Raw genomic sequence first — 21,469 nt, 5'->3', positions numbered from 1 at the left:
TAGTGCGGGTTCAGGAAGCAGCAAACGCAGGGCGATCACTGGGGTAAAAAAGCGTTGAGGCTTTAAATGCAGAACAAAATGATCAGAATTAGTCATACGTACTGTAGGCAAGATCTTAAAACACAACAGTGAGGTGAAGGCAGTTAGAGTGCAAGCAAGTGTACCGAAACAGTACACAGTGAATTCCTTCCTTATTTACAAGTCCTGTTACTGTTAAAGGGGTGTGTACAGTTATAAAATCCATTTTCCGAGATTTTCATTTGCAACAACTTTTCAAAATGTTTGTCTTTCACTTGGGGTTGTGTGTAACAATATCGAAATGAACGTGAAATACATTCTGATTGAATGTGTCTTGTTTGCAATTTCGCAAAATGTTTAAGTTGGAATCGGTGTTTAGACTTTCTATAAGCATATAGAGTTTCTATAAACTGGGCAGTACAACAGCGAGCAATTATCTGTAGTTTGAAATGATGTGTACAATATGTGTTGTGTATGTCCATGTAAAGTGATGCATGTATTTTGCCAAATGTCTATTTTAAAAACCACTACAGGTAGTGGCTAGACTCCTTTTACTAATGTTGGAATAACACAACAAAACTTAACTAAATAAAAAGAATGGGACATTGTGCAATTTGTGGGGTGGTATAATGAACATTGTTTCTTACATATCTTACTGAAATATAAAACTGCAAGCTGTTTTATGCACTCCGGGACTTTATAATGAAATACTATGTCAAAGCAAAGAGTCAGGAAAGCATCAAAATTGATATGATTTGGAAGGTGAAAATGTACGGAACTAACTTCAAGCCATCTCATTTTACAGGAACAATTTTTAAACTCGAATCTGAATACAAAATGTATGTTACACAGCCATCTTGGTCTACATTATAATAAGTGTAAATTGACTTATTAGATACAATGCTTGTATGCCTAAAAATCTCAGGAGGGGGACCCTTGTAAAATTCACCACTTTTTATCACATCTTAGAGGCTGCCTCCTGGATGGAAGAAGAAGGATACATTCATTGAAAGATCAATGGGTTGCATCACAGAAAAGCTTTCTATTATAGGTAGTAGGTTACCCATATATACAACCAGGAAACATTCATACCCTTGAACCATGAAAGCCACCCATTTGCAGCACTGAAATAAAGCAGGGAGGAATTTAAGCAACGCAGTTCACAAAGGACTGAGAGGGAGTTGCCCTCTCTCTCATGAGATAGTATATCTAGATTATAGTGCACAACCAAGCAATGTGGTTAAAAATGAAGCACTTCTGAGTAAGCGTGAAGTATTGCCTTCTCTTTCATAGAGAGAAAGCATATCACTATATCAGGCTTAGAGGAGTGGCATGCATAGTTCGTGCCTTCTCCATGCCCCTGATCCAATGTACCAAAGAAGGAAACCCCAGAGGCATTTGTTCAATAAAACAGTAGATCTTCCTGTAGAGGACAGGATCTAAGTTCTTCAGTGGTTTCTAATAATGTGGAAACCATAAATTCATCGAAGGAACAGAGGAAAAAGAAAAACTGGCAGCTACAGAGAGAAGAGGAAAGTAGGAGCAGAGAGAAGAGAAGAGAATGAGAAGACAGAGAGGAAGACAGAAGACTAAAGCTCCTTGTTCTAATCAGATTTTATGACCAGATTCAAGTTCAGTTTTTGAACTTTGTTAAGAGAACTTGCCGTTCTACTGCTTTTAGGAAACTTGGATTTCCTATATAGAGAATCCCTGGGTTACAAACACAATCTACTGGTTAGTGAATGGATTTTATAGAAAAGGGAGGTTCCCATTCATTTCATAGCATCCTGATTTCTAAGAGATTGTGATGGCCATCATCCTTCCTCTACAGGGCGCTCCTACGTTTTCCAATGTGTTGCCAGTTGTATTTGTCCCTGCTGTATCTTATCCTGTTTTCCCTACTGAAGCCCGGCGTCTCCATAGTTCTGGGCTCAGCTTTGGAAGACGGATGCCCGGAAGCCCGCCTACCACCGGGCACAGGAGTGGCCCGAGAGCACAGGCTTCACCACGGTGTCCTGACCTTCTGAGCTTGGGGCTCGGAGCGCCTTGTCCTGTCAATGTTTTAACTATCTGTATTCCTCGTTCCCTGTTCCCTGTGTCTGTCTTGGATGGATCTCCCGGCACCTGGACCTTGGACTGCGTCCTGATTTCCCCTACTGGACTTCCTTTCGGACTCGTGCGCCTGCACTCCCCCCCTGCACCAGATCACTGCCGTCACCACCCCCTGTGTTTCCACCCACCCTGATCCTGCTGTGTCCTACCTGATGTCCTACTCCAGTCACTTCCGGATTATACCGTCTCGCATAGAGTCTTTAACTACATTTCACGGTATTTCCCGTGACAGAGATTTAACTATTAGGTCGAGTAATGAAAGTTAAGATAACTTTGCCCACTTGGCTCAGGGTTAACCTCCTGACATAGGAGGAGGAGGCTAGAGTCCTTCTGGGAGGCCATGCAGAGAGAACACTGACCAAGGGGTAGCTGCAGAGGTGGAGATGGGGTGGAAGAGGGATGCGAAAGACAAATGTAAGGGACAGAGGGAGATAATGTACAGTATCTATGATGTTTGAGTGAGAAAGTGATGTCCTGATTAATTACAAATTACAGACAGCTGAGCTTTCATCATAAACTCCTTTAAAAAAGTTGAATTCACGTTTTAGCCTTCAAGAACCAGGGCTTGGTTTATTAAATGCCAATCTTTAGAAAGAGGTAACCCAGAAAGCTAAGTGCACTCAGGCTCTGCAGGACCGGAATTGGACACTGGTAGTCAACAAGACAAAAGAGAGACAAGCAGAAAACATACACCCTTCAAATATTTTATTGACGCACTTCTCATTTTAAATTATTTAGTATTACAAAAATACTAAATATGTTCCAGGCACCAAAATGATTATTGAAATGAAATTTAATATTATCATAATTTAATGAAATTATTGCATCATCATTTTATAATTATTACAAAAATTAAGGAAAAAACCCAAGTACCGTATAGTGAAGATGATTAAATGCAATAGCTCTGAACAATCCAACACAAATGGCTTGGCATACAATTAGTTCTAATTATCATATCAAATTGTAGTTTAAAAGAGAAATTTATTCAAACAAATTCCTTGATCAGAGAGAAATTAAGCAAATTAGTATACTTATGCTGTTGAAGGAAATACCCATTTTACTAGATAACAGCAAAAGCTAAATAGCTTTGAATGTTAAATTACTGGCATTTTCATATATATATACTCTGTAAGGTAAAGTATCTGCATGCATGTTACTACTAAACTGTTTTAGTTAACAATAGGCTCTTCCTTTATTGCCACTTTCGAAACTGAAGCTCCAGTCCATGTCCCAGTGATAGTGGTCTGGTGTCCGAAGACAGTGAGCACCTTCGCTGTGTAAGGAACATCAATGATCCCCTTCTGGACTACAGCCTTGAATCTCACAGCCTCCCCAGGGGGCACTGTAGCATTCAGGCTGGATGTATTAACAATCTGCAATGAAAGAAGCAAAAGCCATTGGCTGGGGTCTCTGCTTTCAGAAAACAGTGGACAAATACAGCATTCAAAACCAGTAAGCTAAAGCAGTTCACTGGTTATGGCAATAAAAAAAACAAAGGAAGAGGTAAAGGTTTATTCCACGCTGAAAGGGAAAGAAAAGAGACAGTGTTTCATCTGTAGAGCCTTTTTCAGATGTGCTTGAACTTAATAAAAAAACAAGGCAATTTAAGGAGTTAAGTTGTAGTTAAAATGTGCATAACAACAGTGTTCTAGTATCAAAGTCACCATGTTAGTCAAGTGCCCTGTTTTCTTCTTCCATTCCACATATACAAAACAGCGATGTCTTGCTCAATTTCTTTGAGTAACAGCCCAGGGGGCTTAAAGGCACCATTCATCTTCAATAGCTTAATCCAGTACTGGGAACATACTGTACCTCTTTCCTTTCTGTCTCTGTAAAACTCCAGTTGTGAGTAGTACTGGCATTAATAGAGACTGTGGTTTCATTCGCAGCCAACAATGGGATTCCAGCTTGAAAGGTTGTTGATGCTCCAACTGCCAGAGTAAATTCATGAGAATGGGTGAAAGAGCTTTCCAAGGAAATAGTTTCAGAAAACCTGAAAAAAAAATCACATTCTATTTTAGAACTTCTTGTTTCAAAGCTGCAGACTGTATCAACCTGGCTGCACCACACTGGGAGAAGGAGGACTTGTGCAAGTACTTGCCTGACAAACCAGCCGGGTGAATTTCATGAACTTCAGAGATAGTGAAGATGGCAAGACAGGGTTTTTTCATGTTGTTACTGCTTGCTCAAATTGTGGCTGACTAAAGCCTACCCAAACCTGCTGACACTCTCCAGGTGTGGAACCTCCCAGACACAGACAGCTGATGGTGCATCTGCAATTTCCCTCACGGGATCAATAAAGTATCTATCTATCTAAGTAAAGCCATTGACCATGAGAAGAACATGCAAAATCCTCACGGAGGAGGACTGGACTAGAGTCAAACTCAGGATTCAACAGTTTCGAAGTAGTTTCTTTGCAAGTTTTTGGCTGTTCTTTTGCAATGTTAGTAATTTTTGTATCTTCTGCTGGTGTTCCTTCATCTTTTCTGTCACATATTCTAATTCTCCTCAAGCCCGAAAATACCCTCATGACATCATCATTAAATTCAGCATATATAGAGTGGACAGGAAGGTAAGTTGGTAGTTTTTCAAATGTATTGCAGTACATTGATGATGATGAAGATAATAATTACAACTAACAAGGACTCCCCTCCACTACCATCAATGAGTAGCTCTGCCAGAGTGCACCAATACACTCATCACACAGCAGCTCTCAGTGGGGAGGAGAACAGAGAGTTGAAGCCAATTCATAGATGGAGATTACTGGGAGACCATGATTGTTAAATTCCAATCTAAAATTTGTCCAGGACACCATGGTAACACCCCTACACTTTTTGAGAATCACCCTGTTATTTGTAATGACCACAGAGAGTCAGGGCATCGGTTTTATGTCTCATCCGTCTCACATTATAATGTCCCCGTCACTATACTGGGGCATTAGGACCCACCCAGACTGCAGGGTGGGCACCCCCCACTGGTCCCACTAACACCTCTTCCTGCAGCATTCTTAGCTTTCTCTGGAGGTCTCCCATACAGGCTCACACCTGCCAGTTGTGTTGCAGTGTGGTGATTCTTCTTAACCACTTCTATAACATTTTTAAAATTGTTTAAAGTCAAATTGAGAGTCAAGTGATTTACTGACAGGTTATAGTTGAACATATATGTAGAAATGAATCTAAAGGTAGATTTTTCATTTAATAATATCTCAAAATAAATTTTCAGACATCATTAAATTCAAATTTTGTTACCCTTAAACATCTTTGTGTTAAATTTGCCAAATGATTACCAGCAGTCCTACAATTTAAGTTTTAGATCTATTGGCAGTGTATTTTGTGTGTATTTTTTGTAAATATTGTGTATTTTGTGATATACAGAAAAATGAAAATACAACTTAGAATGCAGCACTTACTCGAAAGTTGCAGTGTAAGGAACAGAGCCGGTAGAGTTGTCACAGTCATGTTGCCCAACTATCAGAGGCTCTTTTGAAAGAATCTTTGCATCTTTAACAGAAAAATCCAAACTTAAAATTTGACTTATGGTTTTATCTTGCGTGAGGGCAAGGATTGGGAATTGATTGTAGCCAGATCCAAGATTCTGTGCTCTTCCAATCCAGTTATCACTGGCAATCCTGGGTGGTGGGGCAGTGTAGATCTTCCCTCCATTCTTGGAGACACACCACAGATTGCCATCAGGAGAGAAGGCCATGAAATGGGTAAGTTCTGTCCAGCCTCCAGTTCCAATAATCTCACTGTTTTTACTCCAGATGTAGTTCATATCATTCGGAGGGCTTCCTTTAAGCAGATTCCCTTCTGTGGTCACAGTGTACAGGATGCCCGCAGGGTCAAAGAACAGAGAAGGGAAGCACCATCCTCCAGTTCCTATCTTCGTAGCAACCCTGTACATCCAGGACACGTACTCATTCTCAGGAGGGGGACCCCTGTAAAGTTCACCACTCTTCATGACAACATAGAGTGTGCCGTTTGGATGGAAGAAGAGGGAATGAACTTGATCCCACCCAGACCTTCCTACACACCGAGCTTTCTGCTTCAGCCAGTTCTCATCTGGATTCGCTGGAGGAGACCCAGAATACAGCTGTGCATTACAGACTGCAAACATTGTTCCTTGAGGGCTGAAGGCGACGTGAGAGATGCCTTGCAGATTTCCCACATATTTCGAATATTCACTAAAGTTGTCATTGTAATTATTTGGGGGCAGTCCAATCTTGATACTCCCTGATCTTTCCATGGCAAACAGCACCATACCTTTCCCAAAAAAAAATATATAATCAAATAGTGAACAAAATAACCAATTTCACCAACTTCAAATATCCTAATCTTTAAAAGACCATTATATAATAGTAATACATTTAATATAAAATCTAACTAATGAAAACAAAGCAATAAGAAAAAAGGACAGATTGTAATGGTTTATTAGGATTTGGTGTCCTCCCAAAGTGGGAAAATAATTAATCAAAAAATTCAGTGAGAAACTTGAAATTGTTTTACATACAGTATTTATTATTCTAAGTGAACTGTTTAGAATCTAAATATTATCTGGCTGTAGAGCTCTTTCAGTTTTTTTCTTTTACATGACATGTTAAAAAATTCTGGAGCTTTGAAACCTTCAATCTTGACATTATAGAGTAATTCGTGTAGATCAATTTCAAGATTAATTTCTGAGTCATTGATATCGGAGTCTCAGCCTTTGAGCTCACTGTCATGGGAGTTGATGGTGCCCTGAGTGCCCATTTTATCCCTTCAGACAGCTCCTGTAGATTTGCAAATACAGTTTATCTGTGAAACAATGTCAGTTCTCTACATACTCACACATATTGTCTGCTGCTCCTGAAGTCTTAACCTGGTCAGACATGGTCTCTTTCTGAAGATGAGGTCAACTTTCTGTCTGTCTGCAAAACAGAATTCCATACACAAAATAACATTATTTTTCACATAACTTACAAGTAGGTACTTACTACTTAGAAGTTTCCTAATATTCTAATAATGCATGTTACATCTACAGTACCACAAATATATAGTATGTCAAACTACCAACTGCATACTGTGTTAATTTTCCCCTTGAGACTTTTATTCTGATACATCAAGCGGGTTGTGTCAGAGGCAATTAATAATGAATTTCTTAATTTTTGTTTGTTATGCTAGTGTGGATTGAAGCTATATTTGTAGGAAGAAATGAGCAAAATTAATCATATATAGATAAGTTCTTAAGACAGCAGTGAGGTGAAGACAAGTACACTGTGAGAAACTATACATAAACAATACACAGTTCACTCCTTGCTAATTTACAACTGCTATAGTATTACCAAGGGGTGTATCCAGTTATAAAAAAATCTTTTCTAGATTTTCAATTATAATTACTTTTCTGTTTGAGCATTTACATTGCACTTGGAGGTTGTAACTTACAATATGTAAATGAACATTAAATACATTTTAATTAAATGTGTCTTGATTTCAAGCTATTAGGTCACAAAATGTCTTAGTTTGGAAACATTGTGTAACTGTATGTAAAATTCCTATTAGCACTGTATGTGTTGTGTACTGTATGTCCATATAATGTGACTTGATTATCAAACATGGCTTTGCCTGTATGTTTTTTCCAGATATCTATTTTAATAACCACAAAAGACAATGTTCAGAATCCAACATTTTTTAGATTTTCACATAATCTGTTGCAGGACTACATTACTCTCTGGAATTGCCAGGTGGCACAGTGAATCTATCTTAATGTGGCTTTTGCACAAATCCTATTTTAATCATAACAAGTAAATGTTTATTAACCCATTAGTGCTTTCCTGCACTAATCATACTGTACAGTAACACTAACTGACATTTTTCATTTTTTAATTAAATGCAGTAACAGAATTATTCGTAATGAAATATAAATTAATAGTAATTAGAGAACAGACAATTTATTGTTAGAATTGTACATAGTGGCTTTATATACTAATTGAAACAATAAGGAAATATATCTTATTTAAAACAAAAAAGAGGTTTTAAGTGATTTGAATGACTTTCAAAGAATGACTTACAGTACAGTATGTCACTCTAATTGACTAGTGTTACTTTTTCCATTTTCTACAAAAGGTTCAATGAAGCTACAAGCTTTTCATTATCCATTACAGCAATAAGACACCAAGTGTTCATGGAAAACATTATAACTTTATATCATTTTATAATGATAATAAACATTAGGTAGTTCAAACGAGCATGCCAGAATGTTTCCAAAATAACCATAGCAAGTGACAAAGTTAAAGACTCTGATGCAGAAAACGTTTATGAAAAAGATGGAATACTGCTTAAAGTTTAATAAAGCAAATTAATAATTAAATATACAGCATATTATCCACCCATCCATTTTCTAACTGTCACGGAATCTGGGGTATAGCTGTGGAGAGAGACCGGCAAGAAGGGAGGACCCTATGTGTAGCGGCAGGAACAGAGCAAATAAGGGGGTTTGCTCCAGGCTCAAGGTATCGGGCGAAGTCGGAACGAGACATAAGACCTCAGGTAGCGGATGTGGGGCGACGTGGTGAGGCGAGCCTCTCTACAACCAATCCCAATACCGAGCGAGAGGAAAGTGAGACCCGGAAATACATAGCCCCAGACAACAAGACAAACCAGAAGAACAAGTAAAGCACAGAGAAACAAGGAACAGGACAGATACATGTACAGTTATGTGATTATTATTTAGTCAAGCAAGATGCAGTAGGACCATACATAGGATTGGTAACAGTAATGTACAACGCTTACCCTTGGGAATATTATGGTGTACAGCAGTATCAGACATTTACTAAAGTAAATGTACTGTGGGATAGTAATGATTCCCAGAAACATTGCCATGGTATTTTCTTGATATTCTTATGATATAGTATAGTAAAACATTCTGAAGGCAAATCACAACACTTACGGTGGTTATACAATTGTAAATTGGAGAAAATACTGTAAAACACTGTAATGATGACCTGTAACACATCAGCTATGAAATGAAACTTACCTTGGTTACACTCTGAAGAAAGCAGCTTTTGAATCACACTTGGTCCAGCAGGTACTGTATGAGTATCAAGGTAACGATTTCTTCAGTGCTTCCTCTCTGACTGTAAATGCCTGTCCTCAGCTTCATATTTATACATACAGTATAAAAGTAAAAACACCTTAAAACGTTTTGGATTGGATATTATCCTTCAACACTCCCCTTTCACATGCAGATATCAGTTTTTTCTTGAAAACACATCAAAGACACATTTGCAGACAGAACAAGTTCTGTAAGTACAGTATATCGAAACCGTTTGCATTTTTTAATATTCCTGCTTTTATGTAACTGAAATTCATTTGTTTCCCCAAAATTTGATTTCCAAATTAAAACAGAAGTATTTCTTGAACTGCAGCAAAGATTGCAAAATGACTTATGTGACTGCAGTTTCAGTCCAGTGTCTTCATAAAAGACACAGTGTGGCGAAACAACATGTTCAAAATGTTTTTAATATGTAACATAAAAAATTGAATAAAAACTAAACCAAATCATACCCAACATGAATGACAAATGTATTATCTTAAGACAAATGCAAACAGTAAATTCCTCCCTTAATTTAAACATATCCATTAATACCATTTGTCAATGAGTTCACAAGGAAACATATGTATGATAAAGAGTCTAATTTAATAGAACTATTTCTTTTGTCACAATCCGGAACTATAATTCAAAATGGTAGGCTCCCTTTGTAATTAAAGGGTTAAGTGTATAATCCATACATCTATTTTCTAACTTTTTGTATAATACTATTTATATAATATTCAATGTAGAAGATTCATTTATATAATAATCAGTTTATTTGTTTTGAACATTTCCCTTCATTTGAGTACAGCAGGATTTTTGTGATGACATACAGTACTTGGTTTCCCAATGAGGCTGTTGGTGCTTGGTACAGAGGACATATGGGGGATGGGGGCCAGTATATCAATTATCAAGATCTTTTCTCCAGAATATTTTTGAATGGCAATCCCAATGGGGCTGATAATAGTAAATGGGAAAAGGAAGTGAATCAAAGAGGCATGCCATGACCTTGTCAACTTCAACACTAGGTACAGCGTCTATGGTCTTGCTGTTGGAGGTCACAGATTGCAAATATTACAGCTGAAAGGCCATAAAGTAAACAGTGAGTTGATCTGGAGCCAGGGAGATGGAGTAATTCAGAGGCTAGTTTGGGAATCTCAATCAGAGTGGAGAGATAAACCAACTGACCAACTGTCCCTCTTTTCCCATCACGCTCTCCCCGAAAGCAATCAGAAAAAAACAGAAAGTCACATTAACGGAAACTTATCCACAAACTGCAACAGAGAGCTCCACACAACTCAAAAACATTTCAAACTGCTCAACCAAATAAAACAACAATTGCAGGACGTAAGCTTACAAGAGGGGAGATAAAAGCATCAGAGACAGTCTGAGTATCTTCTCAAAGTGCGTTACAAGAAAAGCAAAAGAAAGCAAAAAGACATCTAGAAGATAATAATTCAGGTGGGTAGCTGCATCAGCATGTGTAGGCTGCAAAGGAACAAGTAATAGGTATATTCTTCAATAAGCTTAGTTTGTGGTTGTGTTATTCATCCAGGTGGATGCTGCACATTGGTGGTGGTGGAGGGAAGTCCCCATTACCTGTAAAGTGCTTTGAGTGGAGTGTCCAGAAAAGCGCTATATAAGTGTAAGCAATTATTATTATTATTATTATTATTATTATTATTATTATTATTTTTATTATAATTATTATTATTTTTATTATAATTATTATTATTATTCCTAGTGAAATGGAGTTTATAGCTCATGTTTGAGACAGTTGTCAAAAACCAAGTTCAATAAGAATCATCTGTCAGTAATTCATAATAAATTCTTGACGTCATTTAATCATAATATACAGTATGCTATACATAAACTCCCATTTACTGTAACAAATCTTTCTTTTTAAAGTCTTCAGTCTGGGCATCAAGTTTTTGAATTAATTTTAAAGTTTAAAAAAAAGATGTGTCTAAGTCATAGATTTTCTAAATTTGCAATATGGGACACAACAAGAATGGTCTGATTGCATTTGTTAGGCACTGTATTTTTTTAGGTAAGCAATCTTTTTTAAACAAGGTACTCAGAAGAAAACCTGAATTATCTGAGTAACTAAGATTGAGTATTGTAACTTTTTCCAGGAGGCTGGATTGGTCTTTAAAAGGTAAATTACTACATAAAACACATGTGATGCTGCTGTACTTAAATTAATTCTGGACAAGGTATGAAGAAGAATTTCAGATTGATTTTTTAATATCTTATAAATAAATCAATATGAAATATTTAACTATAAAAAAAACAAATATGAAGGTTTCTGAGGCTCCAAGTGACAGATATCTTGGTTGCTAAACAATGGCACTTGGAATGTTCCGGACAGAAACAGAGGTCATGGAGGAGTAAGGGGGGGCTTGGGGAGGGAGCCTGTTTTTTTAGTTTATTTTCACTGAAGAACACCATTTCAAGTCACATAAACCTCACTGAATTTCTTTTACATTAACCAATTTTTTATATTTTACTATGCAGAACAACGTATAATTTGCGAAAAGCCTTCTAGTCTTAACTAAATGAATAACACTGCACACACCCCTGTGCGCGTCTCCTTGTAAAGACAACACTCTTTACACAACATACAGGGAGAGGGTGGTCTCCCAGCACTGTGATAAAGCTGAGCAACTCTATTCTGGTCTCTCCAGTGTCTATACTGACCTAAACTACTAATGCCCTCAATTACAATCATAATTCCTTACATTAATATAGTGTAAGAGAATGGAGAAAGTATCGTCCTGATCCGTGGGATTCACGTTGCGGGTTTGGTATTCTGTAAGAACGATGTAATTTACGAACCCTGTGCGGGTCTCCAGGTGAGGTAGCTGAGGTATCCAAATCAGGGGAGGAGGGAGAGTGGTCAGTTATTCCAGGCAGGGTCAAGACCAGGTAGGAGGCAAGAGGAGAGGCAAACACATCCGATAGGGGCGAGGCAAGAGTGAGAAATCCAAAATCAAAACCAAAGAGGCGACGTTGAGGGAGTCCAGACCAGGTAGAAAAAGGTACTGAGGAGGAAAGGGCGAGGTGAGCTCAGGAGGTGGAAGAGATCCTACTACCAAGCAATGTAACTGGGTGAACTGATTGTTGAAAAAGTGAAGGAAGGGGTGTGTAAGGGAAATTGGATAATGAGGGCTTGATTGAGACCAGCTGCAGCCGTATCATATAGTGCTTTTCATTCTAGAAGAACTCAAAGTGCTTTGAAGGGTAAGTGTTTAAGTCGGAACCTTTTTTAAGAAAGCCCGTTTGGACCAAACCAGACAGGAATTTAGCTAGGGCACAGGCAACACCCCCCTCTCATACTTTTTAGAAAGATATAAAGTTTAATTCCATTTTTTTTTTAATTAAGGCGACATGGAGCTTGTTACATAAAGTGATGCCACTGCCACAGAACAGTTCAATTTCGCAGGCTGTGGCTTCTCAAGAGAAGAACCGCTAGAGTAGAGTATTGGATCCTGAGCAGAGTTAGATCGGTGAGAAAATTTCCAGATGGCGAGAAACACAAAGCCAGAAGTGTAGTGCAGACATTGTGGTCGAAAAGAGAGCAGAAACCCAAAAGCCCAGGTAGCCGATACAGTAGATGAGAGCAATAAGCCAGAAGTGAAGTCCTTAAACCGCAGTCTAAAAGGAACGAGTTCCGAAAACCAGGAAAGCCTAATCCAAGACAAAACATAAGGAATGAGTAGAGCTCAACAGGAATTTAAACCCAATACTGAGCGCTGGGGTTACTGCAGACAGCCCTAAAGTATGCTGGGGTTTGGAGGTGTGGTGGTGGACAGGTAAGGTGAGTGGTTATCTGATTGGATGTGGTCTATACCTTCTTAAAGGAACTGCCGGTTGGTTGCATGAAGTCCGAGATCAGGCCTATCAGGTCCTTAACTGAGTCCCAGCTGGGGACTACACGAACCCCTCCTTCCATAATCCTCTCAGCAAAGGTGGTCTCAGGCACCAACTGTTCTCCACGGCTCTCTGTCTCGGCAGTTGATCCCTTCTGCTGTTTGCATTTCTCTATAGAGCTCTTTCTTGTAGTTCATTCTTGTTGTGTTCCATGTTGCAAAATTAGAACATTTATGACTTAGACAAATCTTTTCTAAAGTTAAAAATTAATTCAAAAACTTGATTCCCAGACTGAAGACTTTAAAAGGAAAGAACAGTTACAGTAAATTGGAGTTTATGTATAGCATACTGTATAATATGATGAAATCTGCTGAGCCTTTGTGCTGCTCTTTAGTGGCATTCCGGCTTTGAAAATCATCTACTTTGGATTCAGCCTATGGGCCGAATTTCACGTGCTGTCCCCTGCTGGCTGCACACACTTTGCTCCCTGATTCCTGCCTGCTCTTGGTTTATTTTTGAAAATGGGCTATGGCTTACACTACCTGAAGCAGCAGAACATTACACATACTTAGTCTCCTACACAGCTTGGTCTTCCTCATCTTGTCAGCAGTGGAACCACCAGCCTTCCTTAGACAGGAGATCGATGGTTTAAAGGCTGATCTGTTGGTGTGGACCTGTGTGATGGAGAGAGTTGGTAGTGGATGTTTGATTGCTAAGCTAATAAGTAGACACACACTCCAACACTTCTTTCAATTATTCCACCAGGTCATCCTGAGAGGTGTCTTTTCCTTTAAGCAAACATTCAGTTTCTGATTAACCCACAGAAGTTGTAAGTGCTATTTTACGATGGTGTCAGATTAGGAGTTTCGCTCACCTTGTGTTCTGAAAAGCTGCTTTGAAACTTTGTGTTGGAAGATAGCCACCAGCGCTCAAGCTTGACAGCTGTTGTCTCTCAAAGACAAGTACAGTACTTCCTGTAGAGAAGCACTGCTCCCCTGTGGTCCTGCCTCGGGGCCATCACATAGGAGCAGCAATCTTAAAGGCCATCGGTTTCTCAGAACTGTGCTGCTGACTGATCTTCTCTGTTTTATGCAGCTTATTTTAAGCACATCCCAGGCCCTCAGGCAAAGTTGCTCAATCTGAAGTGTGATGATATGTAAATTTCTTTTACATGAACTAATTTTTTTATATTTTACTACGCAGAAAAACGTATAATTTGCGAAAAACCTTCCAGTCTTAAATAAATGAATAACACTGCACACACCCCTGTGCGCATGTCCTTGTAAAGAACTGTAATTCCTTGTTTTGCTGACAACTCTCTTTACACAACATACAGGGAGAGGGTGGTCTCCCAGCACTGTGATACATCTGATCAACTCTATTCTGCTGTCTCCAGTGTCTCTACTGACCTAAACTACTAATGCCCTCAATTACAATCATATTTCCTTACATTTATATAGTGTAAGAGAATGGAAAAAGGATCGTCCTGATCCGTGGGATTCATGTAGCAGGTTGGGTATTCTGTAAGAACGATGTAATTTACGAACCCTGTGCGGGTCTCCAGGCGAGGTAGCTGAAGTATCCAAGGCAGGCGAGGAGGGAGAGTGGTCAGTTATTCCAGGCAGGGTCAAGACCAGGTAGGAGGCAAGAGGAGAGGCAAAAAAATCTGATAGGGGTGAGGCAAAAGTGAGAAATCCAAAATTAAAACCAAAGAGGCGACGTTGAGGGAGTCCAGACCAGGTAGAAAAGGGTACTGAGGAGGAAAGGGTGAGGTGAGCTCAGGAGGTGGAAGAGATCCTAATACCAAGCAATGTAACTGGGTGAACTGATTGTTGAAATAGTGAAGGAAGGGGTGTGTAAGAGAAATTGGATAATGAGTCCAGCTGCAGCCATAACATATAGTGCTTTTCATTCTGGAAGAACTCAAAGCGCTTTAAAGGGTAAGCGCTTAAGTTGGAACCTTTTTTAAGTAATCCCGTTTGGACCAAACCAGAGTGGAGTTTAGCTAGGGCACAGGCAACACCCCCCTCTCATACTTTTTGGAAAGATATCAAGTATAATTCCATTTTTGGGGGGGAAAATTAAGGCAACATTAACCTTGTTACATAAAGTGATGCCCCTACTGTATCTAGCTATAAAATTATGAAGACATGAATATTTCTCAATTAAACAGTTTGCGTTTTCCATATATAAACATACAGGTAAAAACAAATTTAATATATTTGTAAAATAAAATTAAATGAATGCCATAAAGAATTTTGTTTTTCATACAAGGTGCTCAGGAGAAAAAAAACAGACATACTGTATCATCACACTTCAGATTGTTTCTTACAAAGCAAAGGTGATCTTCATTTTTGGATATGAGACGGTTGTTACTGGAAGATGGCTTGGAGCTTCAGTGTCCAGAGTGGGAATAAAGGAAGAAATCCTTGACCTCAAAAAGTAGCCATAGATCTGGCAAAGACCTGTATGAAGCATATTATTCAATTAATGGGCAAATACTAGCAGTTGTGAAGTTGTATTTGTTCGTCATTATCTGCTTTTGTGCGATCTAAGAATACAAATACCATATACAGTTCTGTCCGTAAATATTTGGGCAGTGACACAATTTGTGTTTTGGCTCTGTACACCAGCACATTGGATTTGAAATGACTGAGGTTAAAGTGCAGAATGTAAGCTTTAATTGGAGGGTATTTACATCCCTATTGGGTGAACCATAAAGGAATCACAGCCCTTTTAGACATAGTCCTCCCATTTTAGGGGACCAGAAGTAATTGGACAATTGGCTGCCTAGTTGTTTCTTGGCCATCTGTGTGTTGCATTATGAGTTCATGCACAAGAGAGCTAACAAAAGTTCTAGAGTTGATTCTAGATGTGGCATTTGCATCTGGAGTCTGTTGCTGTCCTCTCTAAACACGAGGACCGAAGAAGTGTTTTTGCCATTAAAGTGGGCCATCAGGAGGCTGAAAAATCAGACATAGCCAAAACATTAGGTGGGTCAATTAACTGTTTGGTACATTTATAGAAGCAAAAATGCACTCATAATCTTAGCAATAGCAAGTGACCTGGAAGACCACAGTAGTGGATGAGTGAAGAATACTTTCAATTGTGAAGAAAAGCCCCTTTTTGACTGTTGAACAGGTTGGCAACACTCCAGGATGAAGGTATACTGTAGGTGTGTTTAAGACTACCATAAAGAAAAGAATACACCAGCATAATGGCAGAGGGTTCACTACATGATGCAAACCGCTGGTAGGAAAGGCCAGGTTATGGTTTGCTTAAAAAGCACATAAAAAGCCTCTAGTGTTCTGGGACAAAGCTTTATGGACAGATGAGACAAAGATTAACCTGTACCAGAGTGATGGAAAGAAAAAAGTGGGGAGAAAAAATGGAACTGCTCATGATAAAACATACCACCTCATCTGTGGAACATGGTGGAGGTAGTTTCATAGTTTGGGCATATTTGGATGCCAGTGGATCTGGCTCACTTGTCTTTATTAATGTGACTGCAGATGGCACCAGCAGGATGAATACTGAAGTGGACGGAAGCAGCTAATCTGCTCAGATCCAATCAAATGTTTCAAAACTCATTGCAGCAGGACAATCTCTCTCATCCTAGCGTTAATCCCGCATCAGCAGGGTCCGCTTGTCGGCACACCCGTCTCCATTTGGTGGTTTGAACCAAATCTTTGAACTGACGTTGCCATTAAATGCCACCCAGAATACTCCAACTGGCTTGTCGCTCCGCCTGCCGTCAGTGGGGGGGAGGAGAACAAAGTAATGTAGCCAATTCATAGAGGAGGATTATTAGGAGGCATGGAAAATCTGGCCAGGACACCGGGGTTACACCCCTTCTCTTTTCAAGAAACACCCTGGGATTTTTAATGGCCACAGAGAGTCAGTACCTCGGTTTTACATCTCACCAGAAAGACGGCGCTTGTTTACAGCATAGTGTCCCTGTCACTATACTGGGGCATTAGGACCCACATGGACCGCTGGCCTGCTGGCCTCACTAACACCTCTACCAGCAGCAACCTTAGTTTTTCCCAGGAGGTCTCCCATCCAGGTATTGACCAGAATCACACCTGCTTAGCTTCAGTAGGCTGCCAGTTGTGAGTTGCAGGGTGACATGGCTGCTGGCTCTCATTACAGCAGGACAACGACCCCAAGCATACTGCTAAAGCATACATGGAGTTTTTCAGGCCAAAAAGTGGAATGTTATTGAGTGGCCAAGTCAATCATCCAACCTGAATCCCATTGAGCATGCATGTCACTTACTGGAGACAAGACTGAAAGGAAAAAGCCCCCAAACAATCAGGAATGAAAATGGCGGAATTACAGGCCTGGCAGAGCATCACAAGGAATGATACCAAACGTCTGGTGATCTGTATGAGTCACAGATTTCAGGCAGTCATCAATTTCCAATTACTTTTGGTCCATGAAATGGGGGGAAATGTGTATAAAAAGAGCTGTGATTCCTATATGGTTCACCCAATACATATGTAAATACCCTCGAATTTAAGCTGACATTCTGCACTTTAAACTCGTTGCCATTGTTTCATTTTAAATCCAATGTGCTGGTGTACAGAGCCAAAACAACTAAAATTGTCACTGTCCAAATAATGTATTTACGGACTGCACTATAAGCGTTTGGAGAGTAATCCAGTTGAATATGGCATGCTGCAATGTTTTCGCCAGAGGTTTAAGGGAGATCTCTGAGAAGCCAGACATGAGAAACACTTCTTTAGAAGATTGCTGGTCAATCCAGGGCCTGGTTTCATTACACTAGATCAGTTTTGTCCAGATCTTGAGTTATACAATGATTGCTCTTGCAGAGGAAGGTTGTATGCCCTTCACTTTGCTGATACAAAGAGACGACCGAAGCATGAGCATCATTTTAGCTGTTCTGGCTGTGATTTCACTTTCTCAGCCAATTCACACGATGCAGCTTCCCATAAATTTACAGTATAAATATTGTCCTCCAATGGGACCTGATAAATTCCTGTTTTTAAATTCCTTTACAACTCCATGAATCAAAAACAGAAATGGGGTTATTACATTGGATTTATTCCAAACTATACTATTGCATGGAGAACCATGTTTCTGGAACCTCTTGAAACTTTTTACTTCTTAAAGCCATGATTCCTGCTGGAAAGGACCTGGAGAAACATCAGTTTCAGAATTGGCTGTGGAAAAACTGAAACTACTCTCTCAGAGCAGTGAATCCATACTTTAAAAAATCAGCACCCACATGCCTGAACAACTACCGTCCTATTGCACTCACCCCCATCATAATGAAGTGCTTTGAAAATCTGCTTATTCCACACATTAAAGCCAGCATTCCAAAAACACTTAATCCTCTCCAGTTTGCATATCGCACAAACCGCTCCACGGAGGATGCAATCTCTATAGCTTTACACACCACACTAACCCACCTGGATAAAAGGAACACCCATACAAGAATGCTGTTCATTGACTTTAGCTCAGGATTTAACACCATCATACCCATAAAACTTTCTACCAAACTCAGGACTCTAGGTTTAGATACTACCCTCTGTAGCAGGATCCTAGACTTCCTCACCAGCAGACCCCAGACTGTCAGGATTGGCAACCTCACCTCCAACACGCTCACCCTGAACACTGAAGGCTACAGTATGTGCTCAGCCCACTGCTTTACTCCCTGTTCACCCACAACTACTGCCAAGTTCAGCACAAACAACATCATCAAGTATGCTGACGATACCACAGTCGTGGGCCTGATCACTGACAACCATGAGACTGCCTACAGGGAGGAGATAAAACACCTATGTGCCAGACCAACAACCTATGTCTCAACATCAGCAAAGCCAAAGAGCTGATCTTTCACTTCAAGAGACAAGGAAAAGTCCACTCCCCCATCTATATCAAAGGGTCTGCGGTGGAGATGGTGAATAACTTCAAATTCCTAGGTGTTCACATCTCTAGGGACCTCACATGGGCACTCAACACCTCCAGTCTCATCAAGAAGGCACAACAGCGGCTGTACTTCCTGAGAAGGCTGAAGAAAATACGCCTGCATCCACAGATCCTCACCAACTTCTACAGATGTACAGTGGAGAGCATACTGACCAGCTGCATCACAGTCTGGTATGGCAGCTGCACCGCATCTGGCAGAAGGATCCAGACGCTCCAGTCACACACAACTAGACTCCAAAATAACTTCTTCCCCAGAGCCTTCAAACTGGTGACTCCCCCACTCCCTCCCATCATACTATGATCTCTCCTAACTTCTTCCTGTACCCACAATGACTGTACTCCAACACCACTACATACACGACAACTGAATGTAAGCCGAAATTGTACTTAAAACTGTACTAGATGTAATATTTATTAATCACCATATTATTTTTGTACTGTTCCACGAATGACTTTTGCACTGTATTTGTCCTGTTGTATTCCTTTCTCTGTTTGCTTATTTGCAGAGTTTGATTACACTTTCATTTAGTTACACTGTTATTGTGTTACAGTCTATTGTCCTGTCTTCTGTTCTATTTATATACTGCACCTGAGTGACTAATGAGAAACACTTTTCACTATACTATGCAGCCGCGTAAGTATAATGTCAAACAGAGCTGAATTGAATTGAATTCCATGTTTTTTAACATTGTACCCCCATCTGTCAGCAGATGTGCAGTACTATGTAGCAACATAATTAAAGTCAAGGGGAGTTAATCTTCAAAACTGGGGCTGTTTGTTTGGGTTTATCTAGAATTATTCACCCGTCTCTAAAAATTCAAAACATAGACATAGTCAGTTTGGAGGGACCTCTGTGTTCTCTCATGTCGTACTTTGCCTGTGGTTGAGTTACAGCCTGTGAGGTCCTATTGTCAAACCAATAGATAGTCTTAGAACCTCATGCGTCACTTTCTAATTTTAGGCTAATGGTACTAATTTTCATACTGTATTACAGTAATCCATGAGAGTTGGAATCCTTTGCAGATTACGCTACAGTCAAAAGTTAAATTACAGTGGTTTTTGCTGGTAATTTTGCTTTTATACCAACCTCACCCCACCATAACAGGAGTCTAATAAGTTACTGCTGGAAATGGTAAACTAGACAAGACAGGAGTCAGACATGTGCTGTACTGTGACACAGGACAGTGTGAGCAGGCAGCACAGTGTGTGTGTGAAACAGTGGAAAGCAGCCAAAACACTGTTCAGGCTGCAATTCAACCATGGACAAAAATATATCATGAGAAAACAGAGAAGAGTTACTTCATCTGCCTAAGTTTGCCTAAGTTTTGATTCTTTAGACACGGGACAATAATTCTAGATAAACCCGGACAGTTACAATTCTGAAGATCAACTCCTCTTGACTTCAGTGTTGCTACATGGCACAGTTTGAAATGCTCAGTTTACGAATGTGAGCTGTATATAAATATATACGTGTGGACAAGTCAGTGCGCGGACTGTGTACTGAGAGTCTCATTCCACATCACAGGTCTCCACAAACCCGGTGAGCCAGTGACTATGACACAGGATTGCGGTCCGTAGCGCCCTTGAGCTTGTGATTCTGTAATGCATATTGTATATTGTTAAAGAGAGCTTTACTGTTTTTCCAAATTTACAAAATACTAAATGTTTAATAGAAGTCCCAAATTACATTGCTAACAAATTAAAGGGGCGCTTTGTAATACGTGTGTATGTAATGATATTTTTTTAATATTACCCAATAAATATATAACCCACAGATAGATCATTTTTCTAAGTTTGAAGTACAGATTAATCTTCCCCTTGACACCGTTATTCTGATACATCACACAGACGGATTTTGTCAGAAGCAGCTGTTAAACTAGTGCGGGTTCAGGAAGCAGCAAACGCAGGGCGATCACTGGGGTAAAAAAGCGTTGAGGCTTTAAATGCAGAACAAAATGATCAGAATTAGTCATACGTACTGTAGGCAAGATCTTAAAACACAACAGTGAGGTGAAGGCAGTTAGAGTGCAAGCAAGTGTACCGAAACAGTACACAGTGAATTCCTTCCTAATTTACAAGTCCTGTTACTGTTAAAGGGGTGTGTACAGTTATAAAATCCATTTTCCGAGATTTTCATTTGCAACAACTTTTCAAAATGTTTGTCTTTCACTTGGGGTTGTGTGTAACAATATCGAAATGAACGTGAAATACATTCTGATTGAATGTGTCTTGTTTGCAATTTCGCAAAATGTTTAAGTTGGAATCGGTGTTTAGACTTTCTATAAGCATATAGAGTTTCTATAAACTGGGCAGTACAACAGCGAGCAATTATCTGCAGTTTGAAATGATGTGTACAATATGTGTTGTGTATGTCCATGTAAAATAATGCATGTATTTTGCCAAATGTCTATTTTAAAAACCACTACAGGTAGTGGCTAGACTC

At 39.5% G+C, this 21,469-nt stretch overlaps 1 protein-coding gene across 1 annotated transcript; it reads right to left on the bottom strand.

Annotated features, from left to right (window-relative positions):
* Nucleotides 1-2,820: 2,820 nt before the first annotated feature.
* Nucleotides 2,821-9,252, bottom strand: LOC138225078 (uncharacterized). The gene is made up of 5 exons (XM_069183921.1): nucleotides 9,142-9,252; nucleotides 6,957-7,036; nucleotides 5,540-6,392; nucleotides 3,943-4,123; nucleotides 2,821-3,503 (listed from the first exon to the last, which is right to left on the bottom strand). Exons 2-5 carry the CDS (start codon nucleotides 6,997-6,999, stop codon nucleotides 3,300-3,302), a joined length of 1,281 nt encoding a protein of 426 aa, XP_069040022.1. The 5' UTR covers nucleotides 7,000-7,036; nucleotides 9,142-9,252; the 3' UTR covers nucleotides 2,821-3,299.
* Nucleotides 9,253-21,469: the final 12,217 nt, after the last annotated feature.

This window comes from Lepisosteus oculatus, chromosome 25 (assembly GCF_040954835.1).
Source record: "Lepisosteus oculatus isolate fLepOcu1 chromosome 25, fLepOcu1.hap2, whole genome shotgun sequence".
NCBI lineage: Eukaryota > Metazoa > Chordata > Actinopteri > Semionotiformes > Lepisosteidae > Lepisosteus > Lepisosteus oculatus.
This window is presented reverse-complemented; position numbering and strand designations above follow the sequence as displayed.